A 14,541-nucleotide genomic window follows, 5' to 3' on the forward strand; every position below is an offset into this window, starting at 1 on the left:
AAACTGGTCAGGGGGGATCAGAAGGCATTGGGGGAGTCACTGTTCCCCCGAGCACAGCCAGGAGTGACCAGGAATAACGGTCATAAGCTGGCAGAGGGTAGGTTTAGGTTAGATATCAGGAGGTGCTACTTCACGGTCAGGGCAGCTAGGGTCTGGAACCAACTTCCAAGAGAAGTGGTGCAGGCTTCTACCCTGGGGGTCTTTAAGAGGAGGTTAGATGAACACCTTGCTGGCGTCATTTGACCCCAGTACTCTTTCCTGCCATGGCAGGGGGTCGGACTAGATGATCTTCTCAGGTCCCTTCTGACCCTAGTAACTATGAAACTATGAAACTATGAAAAGAATGCCAGACTGTAGGACCACAGACTGCCCACATCAGAGTTGAGCTACAAAGGAAGCAAGTGGCATTGTGCCTCTTTTTTCTTCTTTGTGATATAATGAGTAGTCTTATCTACACTTGAACATTTTATGAATAGAAAATTAATTTAATGATAGCATCACAAGTGTGGTAAAGTTGAGAGACTTGAAAGGAAAGGGATTCTCTGGGATATATTTGCAGATTAAGGACAAATGTATGCTCCCAGGCACAACACATATTGCCAAATCTCATTCACCAAAGTAGGAATCATGTGCATATCACTGAAGGAACAATTAAGTTTCAAAAGTCAATATAATTCAGTTAGAATATATACCATTTGCTTTCCCTCTATCTGAGTAACTAGAGACGGAATAAAATAATCTCCTATGATAATTTGTTTTTAGGTAATGAAGGTAGGTTTGTCCATACCCAGGGAGATATGTTTTACATGTCAAATATCCAAAATCTTTTCCGTCACAGTCTTCTACTCCTTCATGTCGGTAGCCATCTCCACAGTAAGCACGACGACATCCTAAGGACAATGCAGAGAAGAGCACCTTCAAAACTGAGAGGACCAACTAAAGGATGCAGAAAAGATGAGCAGGACTTTATAATTAAGGTCAGAACATGAAGCAGGGAAGCTGATAGACATCACAGAAAGACTTTCTTATTGGAAGGACTTGGCTCTGCTGTAAAGACCACTTCTTCTTTAACTCAAGTTTGAGTAATTGCCCTCAAAATTTGAACACATACAGAATTACCTCATGGTGAGAGAGTGGAGTTATTTCTTATTCCAGCTAAAAGGAATGAAGATAATGATGCTCCCACCAAAACAAGTAAGAAAACTCCCATTTCCTGAAATGGAACCTGGCCTAGTGCCATGACTAGAGAGACCGCGGTATTGTACTTGTGGGTGCAGGCTGGGTTTTTAATGGGTGCCACTGCATATATCTTCATAATTTTTGGCTAAATCATAACTGGATTTTGAATTTAAGGTCTGTGATTTTTCTAAACATAAATTTAAAAGTTGGGAATGCATTCCTTCAGTTGAGAGCCAGAAGTCAAAGGGAGTTGAGTCACTGTTAAACAAACTATACTGATTAAAAGGGCATGCAGAAGTGGGGAGCTGATAACAGTTATTAACCATTTATTTCCTAGAAGCCAAGGTGAGTTCCTCCACAATGACTCATTAACTGTGCCAGCAAGCTGTTTTGTTAGAAATGATTGCTTCTATATATAATTATTCTATTAACAAGTAAATCCATTCAAAAGTTAACTATTTTGTTTTGATTCAGTCAAGAGAGAAAAACTGGCAGAAGCACAGAGGTTGACAAGAACAAGATGATGGCTACTTTTTTGTTTCCAGGTTTCAGGTCACATCGGTGATAACCTTACACCATTGGTGACAACTTACAGATCATGGAACTCTATTCATCTGAAGCTATGTTTAATTTAATATGATGGTGTACTGGAGACCCAGCATATTTACCAAAAAAAAAAAAGCAGCTTGCAGTTTTCGGTTAACAAATACCTATTCAGCACTGTGAAAATGACTTCTTTTGAAATAAACAAGCAGAAAGCACGAAAGAGTTTCTGTACAATTGGGTAAGGAGTGAAGTGGCACATACAAAACTTTTGAAGGTAATGAGCAATGCCTGTATGCTATCCTTTGGTCTGTGCTTTTAGTGAGCAGCAAAGTGAAAACCAAGTTTACTTGGTGTGTAAAACTAGAAGTGAATATAGTAGGTTAAAAATTGATCCCACTGAAGACAACAGCAAATCTCTGATTGTTCTGAAGGAACTAGAATCTGGCTGATTATTAATCCTTACTATTTTGAACAGATACATATATAGTTTCTTATTTTATAAAGCAGAGCTGCTGTCCCAATACTTATTTGGGATTTTGGAAAGGATAAATGGATTTTGCTTACCTAAAATCATTCTCTATTTAGTCTCAGCTGGATAGAATGGTTAACTTTTACTTTCAGTCCCAGATGTTTGTGCAGTACGCTAGCAAGGGTCTAATCTTGGGCACAACATCGCACCACTTTCTACATAAGTTCTGTATACGTAAAACAATTGCAGGATTGAACCCTTGAAAATATTAGCTATGATGCTCTGATATACAGGTGGCTGAATTTTAGCAGTGAATGAAATAGTTCCTGTTTGTCAAACCTGAGAAGTATTTGGAAGCCTTTGAAACAAAAGCCACAACATTTACAAGGTATTATTTTCTCCAGTGCATATAACGTTTGGCCATCTTATTTTTTTGATAAAAATCAATTCATATTGTAGCTATTGGGCCTTCATTTTTAACATCTATATTCAATATGCATACTTATAGTTGCCTAAAGCTCCCACATAAGATGTAATGGAATGGTCATTCTATTGATCCTAGGATAAAATCTAAGAGCATTTATACACGTGCTCCGGGAGTGTGGGAGGGGAGGGCGGCAGGCTTTAATTAGAGCTGTTCTAATTCAAGTGCCCAAAGCGTGTCATGTATCAGTGCTCCTGCACTGAAAAATGGCAGTGGGGGCACTTTAGCTAAAGCTCATTAAATGAGCTTTAGTTAAAGCACCCCTGCCACCATTTTTTCAGCACAGGAACACTGATGCATGAGATGCTGGAGTCTGCTGGAGTGTGGTAATTATCATACTCCGGCAGACTTGATTAATCAAGTCTGTATTTACAACACATGACAGTAGCCTTGCTGCTCATGTGTAGGCACCCTAAGGGACTTTTATGTAATATAAAGAACAGCAGTTGAATGGGTGTAACTCACTTATACAGTCATCAGTCACAATAGTATTGCCATCATCACATTCTTCCCCATCCTGGATGATCCCATCTCCGCAGGTACTTTCATCCTCTACAGGATAATCCACAGGATAGAAAGGAGTAAGCTATCCAAACAAACACATAACAGTTACCCAACCTGAAATATAATCATCTTTCTCAGCATTAGAAAATGAAGTGAATACTACAGTTGAGCTGAAACCACAAATTGGTTTGGCCCACTACTTGAGCCAAGTGGGAATCTGAAGTGTGGATCCAAATTTATTCATAATTTAGAGGATGCTTGGATCTGAGGATTGAGGTTAGTTCTTTCCCCTAATGCAAAGTTAGGGAAGTTCTCAGAAACTTGCATTGCTGGTGAATTTCTGTGTACTGCTTTACATTATATCCAGATGGCATTAGCTTAAGGTATGAAATAAATAGTATCCCATAAAGTCAGACAAAACCTCTAATAGTCACCAGGAATCTGGCTTCAACTGGATTTCAGAGGTTTGCACAAATCGTTTTCTCCACATGACTTCATACTCCTGAATTAGCTTAACAAGGAACATTTCAGTAAACTAAGTCACAAAAAGGGAGCTTATAAGAAGTGGAAACTTGGACAAATAATTAGGGAAGAATATCAAAGCATTGCTCAGGCATGCAGGGATGAAGTCAGGAAGGCCAAAGTGCAATTGGAGTTGCAGCTAGCAAGGGATGTGAAGAGTAACAGAAAGGGTTTCTAGAAGTATGTCAGTAGCAAGAGGAGGATCAGGGAACCTATGTGTGCTTTACTGAGTGGGGGTGGCAACCTTGTCACAGAGGATGCAGAAAAGGCTGAAGTGCTCAAGGCATTCTTTGCTTCAGTCTTCACAGGTAAGGTCAACTCCCAGACTACTGCACTGGGCAGCACAGTTTGGAGGGGAAGTGAGCAGCCCCAGTGCTGAAAGAACAGGCTAGGGACTACCTAGAAAAGCTGGATCTGTACAAGTTCATGGGGCTGGGCAGGATGCACCTGAGGTGCTGAGGGAGTTGGCTGATATGATTGCAGTCACTGGCCATCATCTTTGAAAACTCATGGTGACCAGGAGAGGTCCCAGATGATTGGAAAAGGGCAAACATAGTGCCCATATTTAAGAAAGGGAAGAAGGAGGACCCAGGGAACTACAAACTAGTTAGCCTCACCTCAGTCCCTGGAAAAATCATGGAGCAGGTCCTCAAGGACTCTGTTTCTAAGCACTTGGGGGAGATGATTAGCAACAGACAGCATGGATTCACCAGGGGCAAGTCATGCCTGACCAACCTGATTGCCTTCTATGATAAAGTGACTGGCTCTGGATACGGGGAGACTGGCAGATGTGGTGTACTTTGATTTTAGTAAGGCTTTTGATAGTCTCCCACAGCATTCTCACAGGCAAGCTATGGAAATATGGGCTGGATCAATGGACTGTAACGTGGATAGAAAACTGGCTTGAGCACTGGGCCCAGAGAGTAGTAATCAATGGCTCGAAGTCTAGCTGGCAACCAGTATCAAGTGGAGTGCCCCAGCGGTCGGTCCTGAGACGAGTTTTGTTCAATGTCTTCATCAATGACCTGGAAGACAGCATAGTGTGCACCTGTAGCAAGTTAGCAGATGAAACCAAGTTGGGGGTGGGGGGGAAGATATGCTGTAAGGTGGGGCTAGGATTCAGAGTGACTTCGACAAATTGGAGGATTGGGTCAAAAGGTATCTCATGACATTCAACAAGGACAAGTGCAAAGTCCTGCACTAGAGATGGAACAATCCCATGCACCACTACAGGCTGGGGGCTTACTGACTGGGCAGCAGCTCTGCAGAAAAGGACCTGGGAGTTACAGTGGACAACAAGGTGAATATGAGCCAGCAGTGTGTCCTTGTTGCCAAGAAGGCTAACAGCATCCTGGGCTGCATTGATAGGTGTGTTGTCAGTAGGTCAGGGGAAATGATTATTCCCCTCTATTCAGCACTGATGAGGCCACATCTGGAGTACTGTGTTCAGTTTTGGGCCCACCACTACAGAAAGGATGTGGACAAATTGGAGACAGTCCAGCGGAAGGCAACAAAAATCGTGAGGGGACTAGGGAATATGACTTACGAGGAAAGACTGAGGGAACTGGACTTATTTAGTTTAGAGAAGAGAAGACTGAGAGGGGATTTAATAGCAGCCTTCATCTACCTGAAGTGGGGTTCAAGAGAGGATGGAGCTAGACTGTTCTCAGTGGTGGCAGATGACAGAACAAAGAGCAATGGTCTCAAGATGCAGCAGGAGAAGTTTAGGTTAGATATTAGGAGGAATTTTCTCACTAGGAGGGTAGTAAAACCCTGAAACAGGTTACCCAGAATGGTTGTGGAAGCTCCATCCTTGGTGATTTTCAAAACCCAGCTAGACAAAGCTTTGGCTGGGATGCTCTACTTGTGGATGGTCCTGCTTTGAGCAGGGGGTTGGACTAGATGACTTCCTGAGGTCCCTTTCAACCCTAACTTTTCATGAGTCTATGATTCTTTTAATGTTCCCAGCAGATTGAGGGCATTGATTCTTCCCCTCTATTCTGCACTGGAGTACAGTGTCCAGTTTTGGGCCCTCCACTACAGAAAGGTTGTGAACAAGTTGGAAGGTGTCCAGTGGAGGGCAATGAAAATGGTTTAGGGACCTGGGACACATTACTTCTGAGAGGCTGAAGGAACTGGGTTTATTTAGCCTGCTGAAGAGAATATTGGGGATTTGATAGCAGCCTTTAAGTACCTGAAGGGTGGTTACAAAGAGGCTGGAGCTTGACTGTCCTCAGCAATGGCAAATGGCAGAACAAGGAGCAATTGTCTCAAGTTACAGCAAGGGAAGTTTAGGTTGGATATTAGGAAAAACTCCCTCACTAGGAGGGTGATGAAGCACTGGAACTTACTACCTATAGAGGCTGTGGAATCTCCCTTCTTGGAGGTTTTTAAACCCTGGCTCAACAAAGTCCTGGCTGGGATGATCTAGTTGAGGATGGTCTTGCTTTGAGCAGGGGGTTGGACTAGATGACCTCCTGAAGTCCCTTCCAACCCTAATTGTCTATGATTTGATGACTTACAGTTGTGCATATGAGCCATACACTCAGGCAACAGCTTTGAGTTCTGCTCTCTTCTGGGCTAACTCTGAAATATGTCTGCCAATCTGTTTCACAAAACTCAGCCCTGCCATTCTTCTTTTTGAGCCTGGTTCACAGGAAGGTATAAAAAACCTGAAACTTTTGAAAAGTTAATGCCTCCAGTAATTCCTGTGAATAAGAGTCCTGGAATTTTACTCAGACCTAACAAAACTTGACTTTTCAGGAATAATTTCTACAAATGCTCAAACAACCTGCATGAAAGCTTTTCTGTTGTTTTTTATTTGCTCAGTAATACCTAAAGTACTGATCTTGTTTAAAGAGGGAAAGTAAATTATAAATCAGATGTCTTCTGAAATACATTGTTACCTGGATTGGAAGCCATCCAACAGTATCCTTGAAATAGAGCGATCTCTGATCTCTTCGAAAAGCTAAGGCATTTTTAGTGTTCAGCCGGTCTAGCTCTTCTTGATTGTTCACCACAAAAATCTGGGACATAGAAAAGGAGATAATTGGGAATTCTTTCAAACGGTGTATTGGGTTGTCACAAAGTCTAGTTTTCCAGGGGTAACATATGTCTTTACATATGTTAATAATAATCCAGAAAAAGATTTTGACAGGTTGAATTCAAAACAATACTACTCCTAATACTATACTTGTGATCACAAAATAAATAATAAAAGAACCATTACTCAACCTTAAATATTTTATTCATACTTCCCTGGTATTGAAATCTATATTTCTGTATATAGGAGTCTTTCGGTCCAAAGCAAATTTTTAAATTGAATAGAAAAAAAAGCTCAAAACAGGAAGAAATAGAATGAGCTGCTCTTGTCCTAAATTCTTTTATGTTTAAGCCACTGAAAACAGCTGTAAGAGACATTAAGCAGTAATCCCTTTCTTTAGCACTTTAATCAAATTAATTTTAGTAAGATTCAAAACATTTTTATATTAAGAAAAAGCAAATGGAATACAGCTGAAGAAAATGGATTTAGTAACATAATGGCTAAGCCTGATTTCTACTAGGATAAACAGAATTAGCTCTTTTTAAAAATCTGGACTGATTTATTTTTATATAACATCATGCTGTCCCTGCAGCCCTAACAAAATCACATACTGAGTAATAATGCCTTCAATCAAATGGAACAGGGAAAGACATTTTGTATCTCAGTCTTCCACCAAGAGTTGATTCTGCAGTCCCGGACCATTCCTGGGTAAAAATGCTGCAGCTTCACTTGAAAACAGTTTAAGTTTTATCTTCTTAACAACTAGATACCTAGGCCATCAACAATAGATGTAAAACCTGGAATGAACTGCAATTACTGAGCGCTAGTTTGAGCATTGATTAATTAAATGAAACTGAGCTTGGGTGTTATTCTACACAAAGCCAACAGAGAGATTAACAACTGGGGAAAGCACAGGGGTACTCGGAGCATGCAGTGGAAGGCCTATTTAGTTCAAAGTGGTACTAGGTGTTCTCTAAATTATTCAGAGCTGGTTGGCCTCCCATTCAGCTAACTTGCAATTATAACTCACATCAAGCAAGGCACTAAGCACTCACTCCTTTTCTGTTCTGTAGGCAACTATCTCAGCCTTTAAGTGATATGGAAAAGCTTGCAGTGCTAATCAAAGTTGACTTTGTGAAAGAGAAATGCAATTGCAGGCTTAAACTTGAACTCTTAACACTAAAGATAAATGGAGCAAGCAAGTGGGATTGCCAAGAAGGGAGCAACAACCCTGTTTTATTAGGAGATAATGTCATGAATTTAAATGGCTTCCCAAGCTGTCTGTCTTCTTTAAGTTTGTTGATTCTGACAGGGCCAAGTAAGGGCATGCCCATTTGATCCATGCCCACTTGAATAAGGCAGCGACTTTTGCATTGGAGATATCTATGCACCAATTAGCATATGTTAATCTCAAGTGTCAAACAATACATAGACTGTTGCAAGTGGCTGCATAGCCTGGATGAGAGAATTACATCCTTTTGCTCCTTGTGCATCAGCACAGTTACAGTACTTAAGTGAGCTGTTGAGGTGAGACTGGCTCTTTGGTCTGAGTTCAAAAGAAAATCACTTATAATTAAAAATAGTTAGGTGAACAGAAAAGCAAAATAAAACTAACCAGGTTTGCAGCATCTATAGTTCTTCATCAAATAAAAGACTGGGTTCAGTAATCCACTATTAAAGCACAATATTATGAGAGTATAACTTGTGCTCTTTTCAACATTCTCCTCTCCTCCACACTATGGTTTTCTCCTGTGGAACAGATTTGTGTGTAATAGGGCTAATACATTTCAGGGTTAACAGAGATGCCCACTTTCCTTATTTATTCACTGTTATTCAACACTTTGCCATATAACTTTCCTTCAGTGGCATAACTAGGGCAGGCAAATGGGGCAACTGTCCTGGGTGCTGACTTGGGGATAGGGATGTGAAAAAAGCAGTTGTTGCCAGCAGCTGTACAATCTCGACTGTGATCATGCAGCAACCAGATGTTAACAATGCCATCCACTCACACCAAGCCAAGGTACAGATATTCACTTTGTACCACAAGAATCACTGTTCTCCTGGTAGAAACCAAAAGTATATATATGGTCAGGCTTTTTCTCCCAGGGTAAATATGACCACTCCCAGAGAAAAATAACCCTGTGAGGCTCTCCAGCCATGGGGCTAGAGGAGCATCTGTACAGTTTGGCTCCTGGGCTACTTTACTACTGGAATAATTTTTTTCCACTAAAAATTAATGTCTGTACACAGCATAAAGCTTGGAGCTTGTTGTAAGGCATAAGCCCCTCCCATAGGCTGACTTTCAAGGTTTTGTATATAAGGAAGAAAGTTTTGAGGCATACTTATCATATTCAGACAAGCTCCCCTTTAGATCCAGAAGTTTATCCACCACAGTGGGTGCATCAACACCAGACACTGACTGAGCAGTAGTCAAAAATACTTCACAGTAGTACGTCACAGCATGGACAGTGCTAATATGCTACTGCGCAGTACCATTAGGTTACTGCACAGTAGCATCACCTAAAAGACATTAACTGGCACTACTGCACAGTAACTCTGGTTACTGTGCATCTATTCAGTACTTGCTTACTATACAATTATTATATTATTCTATACAAGTACTAAATAAATGCCCAGTAATGGCTGTGCAGTAGTGCTCATGTAGATGTGCTCAGTGTTTCTTAAAAGATGTTTAAATATAATTTACTTTACTTCCTAACAAGATGACTTACCGCAGGGACTTTTGCATAATTGTGTCCAAACATGGATTCCTCATATGGTGGGATGTTCACATTTTGTGGGGGTTTGCAAAGACATCTCCCTGGAGGCCCTGGAAGTCCTCTTTCCCCTTTTGGTCCTATTGCTAATTGTCCTAGGAAGCAAAATATGAGGCTGTCATGTTACATAGTTAATGTACAAAATGCAAACATAGCCTCAGAGGGGGAAAAGCTGAATGTTGAGTCACTCAAAAATACATCTGTGTGTCATCAGCTGCTGCATGTCCTTACCTCCCCGACAGTTCCCTGGGCATTGAGGGAACTCGTTATTTTGCAGTTTAAGGATGCATGCCTTAACAGTACATGCAATGATGTCATTACAGAATGGGCATTTAGGAACTCAAATGGCTGGTTTGGTATTAGCAAAACTGAGATATATTTTTTCTATGGACAGAGATGACCCTTTAAAAAGAAAGCTCAAGATCCCATTTGCCTTTCCAGCAGGTGAAGACATCTCTGCAGTTTACTAATTTCCAGCTGAATCTATGCTGGGAGGTTTCATCTTGGGGGATATCCCAAATAATAGCTATCAACTCAAAGAAGACTGCTTCCAAGGCTCCAAAGATCCATGCCCACTGAAATAGGCAAAAGGAGACAATGGGAAACATGAAAAAAGGAAGCTGAGCAGCTTTCCCCAGATGTTACTGGTTTCCAGCTGGCTTTTGCTTTTGTTAAATTTTTGGCCTTTTTATGCTTCCATCATACATTTAAGAGGGGAAAAACACTGACTGGTAATATGTACTAGCGCCTTTTTGTATTACAGCTCTCATATTGCCACATGGGTTAGCTTGCTTCCTTGCCTAGGGCTTGTATGCATTTGTGTTCCTGATTTAGAGTTTTCAGCAACAAAGAACTCCCCAGACCTTTGCCTTTTATCTCTGCACCACATACAGAGGCATCTGCAGCATGCCCAGAGACAGAGAGAAGGGATTTTTTTCACTCCTTTTTTCCTATATAGATTACCCCACCTCCCATCAGATCTTACTGTAGCAACAAGTATCTGTTTTGTTTTGTTATTTACAGGGTGGTGCAGGGCAAGCCTATACCAGCTGGCTAGGAAAAGCAATCCGGCACTGCAAGCCCAAACACTGAGGAGACAGAGAGGAAGAGGGCTCCAGTTATGATGACTCAATAAATCCTCCCAGGCTCCCATGCAGCTCTTCCTCTTCCTCAAGTCCATGTGCACAATTAACCGGGGTCTTCCATGAACTTTATGATCACATAATCTTATTTTGTTTAAAATTATCAACCATAATGAATGGAGGATGGTACAAAACCCCAATAACAAACAATTATGGAACAGCATGCCCATAAAGGAAGTCTTCTACTCTCCCACAGGATCTACTGGGTAAACAAACCAAACTTCATGGAATTTTCTCTAATGATATCTATTTAACAGGTTTATAGTAGATAGGACAAGTAAAGGGTGAGGTGAGAGATGAGTGGTCCTTCTTACCTGACACTGATGATCCTGGTGGACCAGGCTGACCTGAAGGACCAGGCCTGCCAGGTGGACCCATCATTCCAGTGGGTCCAGTGTCTCCCTTTTCTCCCTATCACAGAAAAAGGAGCCATTAATTTGTTAAACTATGAATGACAGAGCAAGTTAGTCCCACCTGCATTTAAAAAATGGCAATATATCCCTTCTCCACTCCCCCTGCCCAAATAAGCATTCACCAGTAAAAACATATGTATTGTATACATAGGCACCATGCATGGAGACACGAGGACAAGAAAATGGGTTTGGATCTAAATTGGGATTCTGCTTTGAACTAAAACACAAAAATGGTTCCAACTTTCTTAGTAGGTCTGCTCCCTGTAAAGTGAAAGCCACATCTTTGACTTTCACTCAGGCACTGTTGAAAATTTTACCCATAGGCTGCATGGCATCTGCCTATTTGTTCTTACTGCCTTTAGTCAGTATTAGCGATCACTATCATAAAGACACAAGTCACCCCTAGAGGTTGTTGCTCCCTATTCCAAAAATAAAGAGAAATTACAGATAAAAAATAGATAAAAAACAAATTGTTTAGGGGTACTAGATTCTACCAGAAATGTCCTAGAATCTGATATGATGGAACTTATTTATAACTACAATATGTATTTATCTTTCTTTTCATAAAGTACCAGAGGTTTAGATTTTCTTCTCTCTCAAAACAGTTTATCAAATTAATTCAGAATGTTAATGGTGTATCAGATGCAAGTGATTTGACCTTGATGCAAGAAAACACACAATTTAGCATGGTAGATTACATTATAACCACTTGCTTTTAATTCCAAAGGTGGTGAATTCCACAAGGATGGGGTAACTGTAGGGTAACATGCATGCAAAGGAAAATGCTGAACTGCTGTATGTCTAGTTTCAGGGTAATGAAGAGCTGACATAGTTACATATACTAAAATAATTGTGTCTTACATAATATGCTATATTCTGCAAATAGCTTTAAATGTCAATTGCGCTATTTCAACTGAGCCTGGTTATTTGTAGCCAGGAGCCCTGAAGAATTAAATTTAATACTTTACCTTCTTATTTCCTGTAAAGTAAGTTCTGTATCACCAATGCATCCAAGATTCCATGTGAATATCCATAATTTGGGTCAATAATTACTCACATTATAGCACAAGTGTACAAAAGAAGAACACCACAATCAGAAATGTGGGAGCACCCAAGAAACTGTGTGGGAGACTTCCCTTTCCTACACAAATGAAAGCCCAGCAGGGGAAATTCAGTGTTACAGTATGCATCCTTGAGAACTGCTTGATTTCTTTGTGTAATGTGTGGTGTGAGTGATCAGCCGGCATTCTGCAGCATGAGTCAGATGGATCAAACATTCTCATTACAATGTCTTTTGCTTTGGCCCCTTTCTCCTGCACTTGCAAAGGATATTCCCTAAACAATATTTAATCTTCCCAGCAGCAGGCACCAAGCTTTCTAGAAAAGCTTTTTTCCAAGTAATATTATCTACTCATGGCTGACATAAGACATTCCTCCTTGTCAACATCGCAATCCTAAACTGGCTACTTAATGTCAATTTCCAGGCTACAAAGCTTGAGGAACAGGCCTTTTATCTCAATTTGGGAGCTGTGAGGCTGGGACTTGAGTTTCATTGTCTACCTCTACTTTCAGAATGGATTTGCCCTGGAGACTCAGTGGAGAGTCGAAGAAGTCAACGAGATAATCCAGTCTGATCTCAGAATGGAAGTGGAAGTAACACCTTCTTAATTTAGCTGCTATTCTATACCGGGATGTCAGCTGGATCTGGAGACAGGAAATGGCTCCATGGAGGTGAAAACATCTCTGTTTAACAAACAGCCTTTTAAATACAGTATTTTAGATTTCACATTTAACAGTCCTGTTTGTAACAGCCAGAGCAGCAAAGCCTTGAAATAAGAATTTAAAGGCTTTAAAAAAAGAAATCAACAAAAAGTAGTAGCCTATTGATCAAATAAAAATGGAAACTGAATTTACAAACCTAGGTTCATAGGGTTAGAGTTCAAACTGCCATTTAGGATGAGATCCCAAATGGCCTTTAATACTTCCAATTAGGTATTTGCTTAAAATGTAGGTGCCCTGCCTATTTGACAGAGTGAATAGGGAGATTAGTAGAGAGGTTCCTGCAACTACCCTGTTGGGTTGTTGGGTCAAGAGGTTTATCTGCACCCCTAATTGTTGTCTATAGATGTTAGACACAGAGCAGGGAGGCACTTCCATTTCATTGGGATCCAGAGAGGCCCAATGGAAAGTGCCTACCTGAACCAGGACAACAAACTGACAGCAGCACTGACTTCAAGACAGCAGCCTTCCTCTCCCACCTTCAAGTCACTTGAGAATTGCCACTGGAGGAAAAAAACCCACATTGTAGTAGTGGTTACAGTATTTTCCCAGGAAGTGAGAGATTTGGATTAAACTCATCTGGGGCTCAGTGTGGGCATAAGTGGGTCTCAGTGTGGGCAAACTCATCTGGGGCTCAGTGTGGGCATAAGGGTCTGTTCACAAGGATCATATTGCAGTATCAGTCTAAAATGGTAGCGGATGCATACTTTGCGCTTAAAATGTGGCACAGACAGAAAATAGATTGCAGAATGCGATAATCAAATCCATTAAAGTTGAAGGGAGCTATTTTTCCAATGCATACAAGCAATTCTTGCTGAGTTGAGGAGATATGACTCTTAGCACTCATGAGTCAAGCAGACCAGTATTTAATTTTATCTCATGACTCAACTCCTTCAGCCCCACATCAGTTTTTTGTGCACTTCCCTGAACTCCTCCAATCTGTCAATGTATTTCTGGCATGTGGTGCCTGGAGCTGAGCGCGACATTCTACATAGGGTAACCTTGCCAGACCCATATTGTCAGGGATTATCACCTCTCTGTTTCCTGAGGTGGCACTTCTGTGTCCACGACCCAGAGCCCCCCTATTCTTTCAGCATCATTGCTTTCTAGGTTTCTACCCCTTCCTAACTGTTTGCCTGTGGTATCTTTTCCCATGTATGTATTTGTTCTTTTTCCTGCACATATATCTGAGTTTGTGATTCTTTGTTTTCAGCTGCTGGAACTATTTTGGCAAGAGCTGTAACATGGGCATAATTTATTCATATGCTCAGTCTCCACCCTACTATACTGTCACTATAGAAAGCTGACTCATGCAACTCCTTCAAGTATTATGCCAGACTCATCCCCCTGAGCCAAAACACTGCCATTTAGTATTACCCACTGTTTATAGTCCCAGTGAACTTAATCCAAGCAGCAGTGCTTCAAAGGGATGAAGGGAAAGGTGCATCAAGATTAAAAATGGAGTCTTGGCCCTGCTGCCTTCCTAGATGTTTCCTGAAGGAGAAAATGGGATAGAAAATGACCACAGAAAATGAACTGATGATGGATGTCAGGAATGCCCTAAGATGCGCAGGAGTGGGAGGCAGAGGACCAGATGCTAGAGCCTACTATGATCTCCTTCCTGCCTCTACAGCTGATTTACCCTTCCAGTTGCTCATTCTCTTGCCCTGAAGAATCTAACAC

At 41.0% G+C, this 14,541-nt stretch overlaps 1 protein-coding gene and 1 long non-coding RNA gene across 5 annotated transcripts in view; one reads left to right on the forward strand and one right to left on the reverse strand.

Moving 5' to 3' along the window:
• LOC109291597 overlaps positions 1-398 on the forward strand; it is a 2,636-nt gene extending 2,238 nt beyond the window's left edge. The window contains exon 2 of the long non-coding RNA XR_002095901.1: positions 343-398. This is a non-coding gene — a long non-coding RNA (uncharacterized LOC109291597). The remainder of the gene's footprint in view (positions 1-342) is intronic.
• The window catches only part of COLQ (collagen like tail subunit of asymmetric acetylcholinesterase), a 108,735-nt gene that overhangs the window by 14,430 nt on the left and 79,764 nt on the right, over positions 1-14,541 (reverse strand). For 3 of the 4 annotated variants that reach the window (XM_019508650.1, XM_019508649.1, XM_019508651.1), the window contains 5 exons: positions 10,981-11,077; positions 9,480-9,619; positions 6,611-6,730; positions 3,144-3,264; positions 788-890 (listed from right to left, as the gene is read on the reverse strand). In XM_019508650.1, coding sequence (XP_019364195.1) covers positions 788-890; positions 3,144-3,264; positions 6,611-6,730; positions 9,480-9,619; positions 10,981-11,077 — 581 coding nt within the window. Of the gene's footprint in view, positions 1-787; positions 937-3,143; positions 3,265-6,610; positions 6,731-9,479; positions 9,620-10,980; positions 11,078-14,541 lie in introns of all 4 variants that reach the window. The other variant, XR_002095899.1, reaches the window with a different exon arrangement.

Source organism: Gavialis gangeticus, unplaced genomic scaffold, assembly GCF_001723915.1.
Source record: "Gavialis gangeticus isolate Ggan-Ray unplaced genomic scaffold, GavGan_comp1, whole genome shotgun sequence".
NCBI lineage: Eukaryota > Metazoa > Chordata > Crocodylia > Gavialidae > Gavialis > Gavialis gangeticus.